The sequence below is a fragment of the Squalius cephalus genome (assembly GCF_949319135.1).
Source record: "Squalius cephalus genome assembly, chromosome: 24".
Lineage (NCBI taxonomy): Eukaryota > Metazoa > Chordata > Actinopteri > Cypriniformes > Leuciscidae > Squalius > Squalius cephalus.
Genome location: NC_137145.1, coordinates 15,642,167 through 15,651,252, shown reverse-complemented (window position 1 = coordinate 15,651,252; position 9,086 = coordinate 15,642,167). Strand labels below are relative to the sequence as shown.

At 32.7% G+C, this 9,086-nt stretch overlaps 2 protein-coding genes across 3 annotated transcripts; both read right to left on the bottom strand.

Moving 5' to 3' along the window:
- Positions 1-850: 850 nt before the first annotated feature.
- timm10b (translocase of inner mitochondrial membrane 10 homolog B (yeast)) lies at positions 851-3,035 on the bottom strand. The gene is made up of 3 exons (XM_079860970.1): positions 2,865-3,035; positions 2,636-2,731; positions 851-1,719 (listed from the first exon to the last, which is right to left on the bottom strand). The coding sequence occupies exons 1-3, from the start codon at positions 2,889-2,891 to the stop codon at positions 1,171-1,173; spliced, it is 672 nt and encodes a 223-aa protein (XP_079717096.1). The 5' UTR covers positions 2,892-3,035; the 3' UTR covers positions 851-1,170.
- A 167-nt stretch (positions 3,036-3,202) lies between these two features.
- On the bottom strand, positions 3,203-8,239 carry LOC307152389 (uncharacterized protein). 2 transcript variants are annotated; one of them, XM_079860968.1, is made up of 6 exons: positions 8,149-8,239; positions 7,361-7,489; positions 7,188-7,251; positions 6,974-7,041; positions 6,784-6,857; positions 3,203-4,296 (listed from the first exon to the last, which is right to left on the bottom strand). In XM_079860968.1, the coding sequence occupies exons 1-6, from the start codon at positions 8,153-8,155 to the stop codon at positions 3,910-3,912; spliced, it is 729 nt and encodes a 242-aa protein (XP_079717094.1). In that variant the 5' UTR covers positions 8,156-8,239; the 3' UTR covers positions 3,203-3,909. The 2 variants fall into 2 exon arrangements, with proteins under 2 accessions (XP_079717094.1, XP_079717095.1); XM_079860969.1 differs by having other exon boundaries at positions 7,361-7,474.
- Between the last annotated feature and the right edge of the window lie 847 nt (positions 8,240-9,086).

Here is a 9,086-nt window from a genome sequence, read left to right as displayed (position 1 = left end):
CGGGACACGGTTTTCTCTCTCTTCAGAACTGTGCTTGAGGTTATGATTAATATTACTTTATATACATGAATTTACCAAACATCGGATCAAACTTAGTAAATTTGCATGGTCCTTTCTGTTACATCAGTATTAGAGGCGAATACAATTCTTGCGTTCTTCCACACACGCAGAAACGTAGATGACGACCATAAAGCCAGCTAAAATAAGTTAATTTTTAAAAAAGTAATTTTGTATCGTATTAATTAATTAATTAAATAAATAAACAAACCATCGCATATTTTGAAAAAATGGCAATTTATATCAAGGTTATTATAGTTAACCAAAACTAAAACCATCACTTAAATTAAAACTATTTTTTATTTTATTTTAATTAAACAAATTTCTCCACTAAATTGTTTCCAAAGCAACCTTATTTATTTTTCATTTAGTTCAACTCTATGAACTAAAATAAATAAAATTTAAATAAAATGAAAAAAAAAAAAAAAAAAAACAGAAGCAAGAAAACTACAAAAAATTTAAAATTAAAATTAAAACAGTAAATGTATTTAATGTATAAAATATTTAAGCTGGTTGTGTGGTTGTCTCTAAAATGCTTTTAATCACAATTTTGTTTAAATTACTTAAAGAATATAAAATTCTTTCAAATAAATAAAAACAAACTAAAATTCTAATTCACTAAAAGAAAGAATCATCACTATCAGCATGATTTCAGTGGTGTAATGATAAAGTTGCATTGCAAAGTTATTTATATATGTGCAAATAAAAACAGGCTATATAATTTTCATGTGATTATGTGATGAAATATGCCTTGGACAGACATCATTTGGGGAAAAAACTTTTTTTTTTTTTTATCAGCGTGGACCTACTTAATAATAATGAGATAAATAAATATACCAAATACAGATTTAATAAAAAAATAATGGCAAAATAACTATTTTTAGTTTCCACATGATGCATTTTATTAAAAGAGAGAGAGTTCACATGTTAGCCGGCAGAGCATCATTATTTAACTGTGTAATAGAGGTATTTCAATATTTATGAAGCCTATTCCATATGATCAACAGTCTTAAAAGGCTTCTGTAACTTTTGACTTTTAAGACTGAATATGCAGCATAAACAACATCTCCTAGACATATCATCTCTGCCATGTCCCTGTTCTGCACATCGTCATCAAGATGGAGTTTGGGGGGTCTGTCCCGCTCCCCCTGCAGACCGCGTTTCAGGGACTGATGTGGATGTCACACTGCTGGCCTTCAGATTGAGTTTATCTACTGCACTTGAGATGGGACCTACACCTACTTTAGGTACACTAGAAGATGTTGAGATCACTGCTGATGGTGCTACTAGTCCCTCTGACTGCATTTCCCCAAAAGCTGAGCCATTTGTCGATGATGATGTCTCAATATCTGATGGATTATTGGAAGATGAAGGTATCTGCGGGCTTTCAAGCATTGGTGTTGTGGTTGAGGGCATCCCCACCACTGGAGAGGATGTGGCTGGGATCTCCAGGGTTGATGGAGACTCTGTTGATGTGTCTGTGATGGCAGTAGATGGATTTTCTAATGCCGCTGCAGCTTCAGCTTTAGCTACTTCTGCAGCTTTGCTCTCCATCTCCTGCATCCGCTTCTGCACCATCGCAGGCATCAGCTGCACATACGTGCCCATTAAACGGTGATTGGTCCTTATTAACTTACCAGCACAACTGTCCACACAACGCTCCTGATAAAAATAAAATTAAAACAAGGGAAAAAAGAAGCATTATATGAATGTCAGTGAATTTATGTATAATGACAGAAGTACAACTGAGGCAACTACAATGATAACTATATTAGCGTCCACACCATCGGATGATATCATTCTGTTTATTCAAAGCGCGTGGTTGTCTATCACTTTAAATGCTGGAGCTCATTATAGCAGGATGGATTCTGATTGGATGTCAATGTTTTTATCGTTCATCAGCTGGATAAAATCGGTCTGAAAGTGATTTCAATGATATCGTTTCTCTGTGCCGTTATCGTTATAGCTGTGGTGTGAACTCTGCCATTCTTTAATATTGAGAACGATTTTTATAACTATATCTTTATCGTTATTTTTATAGTTGTTGTCTTTGGTGAATGGGCCTTTATTCTATTGGCAGTTCAAGCCTCTTCAAGCCAAACTCCCATCAATACATAAATTAATTCATTTAAATTTACAGAATGTAAATAAAAGAAATGCAAAGACTTTTCTTTATTTCTTCATGATTTTGTGAAATTATTTCAGTTTCGAATACTTACAAATGATTGCAAATTAAAATATATTTAAAACTATGAAATCATTTCAATAAAAAAAAGACACGCTTAAAAAGTAATGCAGAAAATGTATGCTTTCCTCCATGTCAAAATATTTAATATTTTAGTGCAGTCCTGATTTGCATTTTTGCTCATGAGTCTATTTCATTTCAAATCTTGCTCCTTTTTGTTTTGTGCCTGACGATGTTGGTATGTTCTCTGTCTTTTTATGTAAATGTTAAAGGCAGAAAATTAATGAATGAAAAATATCTCACATCTCTGGGACACATCAATTAATGTAGTTTTAAAAGCTTTTTTTGTATTAAAACCCTAAGTACACATATTATAAATCACATTTGCCTCACCTCATCCATTGTCAGATTTCTGTAGTTGAAATTGCTCGTGCATCGCTGGAAGCAGATTTCCGTCATGCGATTGTAAACGAGGAGGAAGTCCCGCAACTAAATAAAAAAAAAAACAGAGCAATAAAACCACAAACATATTCGAATACACAAAATAAACATATACATATACCTACTACTAACAATATAGAAAACAATTGTCACATTCACACATACGGAATTCCATACTTACATTTCGTAGCTGACCGTCGGGGTCCATGACAATATTGTTGGCCGTATATATCAAGTGAAACGTCTATATAAATGCAAACATATTACAACTGAAAATGATTAAAATAAGAAACGATGTAGAAGAGCGATCGCATGACTTTCAACAGCGCGCGGCCATGTTTATAATCACGTGACTACAGGAGCATTACGTCACGTCATCGTCATGATTAGTTGCGGCGGAAGTTTGCAAGAAATCGCAGCTGCATTTGAAGTGAGTTTGTGTTGTTGCATTTTTCCTGTCTTTCACGTCGGTATGTGAAATGAGCAAAAGGAAGACTTTTTTAATTCTTTCTTTTTTATTTACAAGTGGCTAGAGAGCATAAGAAAAAGCTTTCAATAATCTCTCTGCCATTTTTGTTGTCGTCATTTGACAGTTAATAGCAGAACAAAGTGAGACATTTTCATGGTAATTGTTTGGTAAATGTTATGGCATTTTGTGGTAAATTTTTACATCTTCAGACATTCTTCAAAGCTTTCAAAGAAAAAATATGAAAGTATGTGACTTTTATATGACTTTTATATGAAAGTCATTCATAAAAAAGTCACAAAAATACTTAACATCTCCAACAGCTATTATTGGTTAAACAGTCCTTATGTCTTGTGCGTAGACCGTATGGGTACATCAAATTACTTGAGTCATCAATCAACCTTTGCACAAACATACTTTTATTTGTTGTCTTGAAAATCTAAAAGATAGCAAGAAACAAGCGGATTAAATATTTAACATATTCATCTTAGTATATGTAGAACAACACAACAAACCAAAACTGTAAGCCTTTAAAGGCAAGAAATAAGAAAGCACATTTAAAGTGGTAAACTTATTTAAATGTGTCTCGACTGGACGCAATCTCATAGTGGATAGCTGGTCTCCTCTGCATGCTTTTGCACAGAGAAAAATAATAATTTGGCGTGTGAATCATGTGCTTTAAATACTGTTGCCAGCACCATCCCACAGTTTCCTGTTTAATCTATTATGATGCTAAAGGCTTTTTTAAACTCTCACAATGTTAACTGTCCTGTTTTAGACTTTGTCTTGATCTACCTAGGGAGTGATCAAAGCCTTCGTGCAAATTTCTGTGCATCTCGAGCTCCCTCTCTGCATTTTCATTTCTTTCCATTTCCATCATTCTTTCTCTCTCCCTCTCTTCTGCCTCCAGGGCTACTTGATGACTGTTGAGGTAGATACTGTGACGTGAAACCATGAGGCTGCTGCTCCGGGACGGGAGGGTGACATCATCCTCGTTATCCTGGTCCATGCAATTCTGCTGTGATGCGGGTTGAGGATGCGTCTGGGCCTGGTGAGCCTGAGCCTGTTTTTGATATTTTCTCTTTTTCTTACGCTTCTTATTGACAGTCAGATCCAGAGAGGCGTAGGACACATCCCCGTGCTGGACCTGTGAGATGATAACAAACCTAAGCTGTATTTTCATGATCTAACATGAATTACTCTCTGTACCTTGCCTCATTTTGGCATTCAGGTTAAATTGCAACATAACAAAGGTCATCAAAAGAATTTTGCAATAAGTTGCGCAATACTGGTAAAAAGCTTTCTCTAAGTCTCTGATTGTAAACCTGCGCTATGATATCTTGCATCTCTGATTTTAGTGTTGAAATAGTGTAAAACTCAGTTTTAAAGTCAGCATAAAACGGTGCTTCCCAATTGTAATGTATATCCTAGTGAAAAAAAGAAAAGAAAAAGAGGGCAGAACTTGACTTGTCCTTAGAGTGCAACAGTGCCCGTGCACTTTTTCAGCAGCGTCAGTTTTTAGAAGTATTTTTTCCATTCATTTCTCCCATAGTGATTTTTAAAAAAGTCTTTGTTATAGCAGTATAACCTATGAACCAAGCCAATCAGCTACGAGGTGATTCATAACATTACAAACTTTGAATTTAAGCAAAAATGTTTGTTTTTTTTAAATCAGACAAAAATACAAAGGTACAAGACTGTGTACTATCCCATGAAGCATTACGAACAGCATAATCGAATAAAAAAATAATGGAATAATATAAAATTACTCATTTATATACAAATATAAACAATTAAGTTAACTGCAAAATATGCATATATATTCAAATATTTTAGTATTTTGAGAGCATATAGGGAGATTAATTACATCAATTACATCATTTGTGGTGCTTCATGGGAGTGGGCGGAGCTAAAGAGCTTTTTTGGCACTTTTGCTTTTAGCGAGACTCTGATTGGTGGAATTTTCTGTGGGTAATGTTGTTTTTTCACTACAAATTCCACAGTTAAACACAATTATTTTAAAACTAAGTTGAAATAATGCAGGCTAACATCTTGAACAGAATCAAATACTATCTATTAACAACCCTGTAGCTCACAGTAGGGTTGTCTTTAAAGGTTTAAAAATCTGTTTCCCTATGGAGAAAATGTTTTTACTTCCGGAACCCGTCTGTTGCACTGTTTAGGGAATTGATTGGATCGTTGTTGCCCTCGCATGGGTGCACGTCATCAACGTTATTGATTAAAGACTACGAGGTCACATATAAAATAATGATGCGCATGAATAAATCATTTATAATAAGCACTGCAATTGAAACATTTGAATTGTCAGTTTTGATTTCATAGTGAATTTCACTTGCCAAAAATGTCTCAATATCTCGCAGAAATACCTTTATTGTTGCTCAAACCTGAGCGTTTAGCTAGCGAGCTATTAATGTGGCATAACAATGATGCTTTTGACATACATACTGCTGAAGAGTGGTCTGAGAACGCTGACCACAGCTGCGTTCATTAAAAGACCTGCTTCTACACACGTGTCTGTTTTCAGTAAAATGTGTGGGAGGGCGAGCTTAAAATAGTTATCATGAGTACATTCTCACGCAGCCTTTGTGAAGGTTTTGAAATTTAAAACATCAAGCCATTATTTATGAAAAATGTCACACAATGCGCTATTGGAAGTTCTGCTTTTTAATTTTGAGCCTCTTTTTTCAGTGTTGAAAATACTTACAACACATGTAATACGTGACAGATATTACTTTAAAACTGTATAATTTAATAGTTAGGGTTAGAAGTTACCGTTAAGAGTTTAATGTGCGATTGTTTCTGGTTGGCCATCTAATAACCAACCATAACTAACCAATAAACAAAAAAATATAAATACTGATAAGTATTTAATGCTGTAATAAATACTGTAAAGTAAATATAAATAAATACATAAGTAAAAATAAATATATAAAGGGCCAATTTTTGCACATTTTTCATAAAGACACTGATGAAGCGTACAGAAGATCCATGTTTCTACGGTTAATGAGTGAACTCATTGTTTTTTAAATATATTTCACACGTACTAATGTACAGTAGTTGCCAAAAGTGATGTCCAGGTGAAAATTGACACCTGTATCGGTTTATCTAATATTATTAAAAATTAGTTTTATAAATAATATTAGTAATGAAAAAAATAATTGTTTTTTTTAGCGCATTGCGTAGTTGTGCTTGGAGTCAATTGTTTTATTTGTGATAATACAATGAAACATGCCATTGTGCGGACATCATTTTTGGCCAGACTGTCATACAAAGAAATTATGAACATATGCAAAAACAAGAGAGAACCAATGAAATATAAATATGTTGTAGTCAATGTATGCTTTTTGTTTTTCTATGCATTTTCGTTTTGCGTGTTTTACAGACTTAATTTTTTTCTGTAAAAGTAAAAAAGTAGTTCCAAATAAATTTGTCAGATAAATGCCTTAACCAGGTTAAGTGTTTTGCTCTTACCTCATATTTAATATTTATAAATATTATTTAAAAAAAATATTCTCATATATTGATGGATTAATTGAACTTCTGAACATCACTTTTGGACACTACTGTAGATCAAATGTCAGCAATTTCCATGTAATTTGTTGGAAGACCATACCTTTAATCCCTGCTTTACTGTGTTTGCCTGTGCCATTTGTTCATAGCACACCTCCGGAGACATTTCGAAAGCTCCTGAACAAGCATTAAATACATAGTAATGTCATCATGACAGCTTAATTATTAATAGTAAATAGCAGACAGACATTGGATTACTTAAAGTGATTGGTGTATTTGTGAGCTAAACCTACCGCCTCCATCTATACAGATATTCCCATAAATAGGATTTTCCTGTCTTTCCATCTCGTCATCTTCAAACCTGCAACACATAACCAAAATGTATTTACAGAGGGTTGTGGCTGTGGAAAAGGATTATTACACGTTAAATCAAAGCTACTTTCTGTCAATCAGAATACATAATTACATAAAATATGAATTTAATTCAAACAATGTGCTGATCATCACCTGTAAGACTGAAGCGAATCTCGACGTAATGGCTCTTCTCCATATTCAAACATGTTTTCATTAGCTGATTAAAAAAAGATACAGTTTGGAACTGTGAACTAAAGTTGTTATACATTTCTTAAAATGCATCTTTTTTTATATGTTCTGTAAAAAGTCAGACGTATGAAGCATACCTGCAGATTTTTTTTCCTTTCTTCTTAATAAATAGAATGCAACATTTATAGACACAGATATCAGCAGTGCAATAGATATCAGAGAAATAGCCACATATGCAAACTTGCATCGATCTGATTGATCTGAACCTAAAGAGAGAGTTAAATGACAGATCATGATTTGATATAATATTGCATTAAGTTCCCATTACACCTTATAGAATATTTATATTACAAACTTTGATTATTTTGCCTGGCTTTTTATTTTATAATTCTTTATTCTTCTTTTTTTCTTCTTAAACTTTCTTTTTATATTTTAATATGTGCATAACATTTTAATAGCCATATATCATCTTAAAGAGTATATAAGCACAAATCATTAAGAACATTTGAAAAAGTTGGTTAAGTTTCCGGAGATGTCATTACACTGAATGAATTTCATGAATCTAACAATATAATTATTATCACTCATATCATTAATACACTTCTCTAGTCTGGATCAATTCATAAATTCGTATTATTAATAATTGTTTTGTGCAGATTATTTACTGTATTATTCAAAAGAATGTTTAATATGTCAGGGTTTAATTTCAATTCATCAGTCTTCTAAGTTTTAAGAACAAAAAAACAAAACAATTTAGAACCATACAGAAAACATGCAAAAATACAATAAAAAATTCAGTTTTAGTCTGCCATTATACAATAATCTCTACTGAGACAACAAAACAGCTTTCATTTAAACACAGTGTGATGTGATGAAATACTGTTAGCAAAGAACTTTCACATACAGAAGTGATTTTTCCTCTTACCTGACATTTTTTTAGGGTCAAATGTCCGAAAAAGCCTTGTCTGATAAAACCTTTCACCTGTACGTGAGCATGTTCAACAAGAAGTGCACCAGAGTTGTGCTATTTTTATCGTCTTTAGACGTTTTCGGTTACAAACAGGAAACGTGACGGCTACCTTATTCGTTGCTAACATTCACATCTCAAGAGACATACTGAGTCTGCATTGTGTAGTGTCATAAACCACTCACTGTTGTTGAAATGTACATTGAAAACATTTAATCCATATGGTTATCATTGTATTTATTCAAATAAATTATGTGTGTAATGTTTTTTAATGCTTTTCTTTGAATTTGCATTTGAAAGTTTCCTTATTGCTTTTTGCATTTTGTAAAATTTGGAAAATCAGTCATTTGTACTCGAGTACAAATCGAGTAATTTTTTTGCGAGTAAAATGATGCTGTTATTTAAAAAATTAGGTGAAAAGCGATGCAAACGAATTCAAAATATTGAGTGGACTGAATCCCCACTAATATTTAGATTAGTGGTTGATCAATATGGGATTTTCAATGGCCAATTCTTCAAATTTTACTTTAATTTCACCCCATCTTGAATATTTGGTTACATCCTTGAAATTAAATGAAAATGTAATTGTACAGCAATGTTATTCTAGTTTGCACAAATTAATGTGTAACAAATCTCTGCATTTACAAATTATAGTACAACTAAAATATGATAAAATGTCAAAGACAAACTTTATTATGTACATAAATGTTCTTATTCTTACAATTTATTATAATATTCATAATATAAGGAGCGCTATATTGAACTTCACTCACACGCTGTACTTTGAGTCAAAGGTTGTTGTTGTTTTTTTTGCACATTCACAAATAACTATTATTTTTTCTCATACATCATTGGTATAATACTCAACATAATGAATTGGAATAGTATATTGGGTG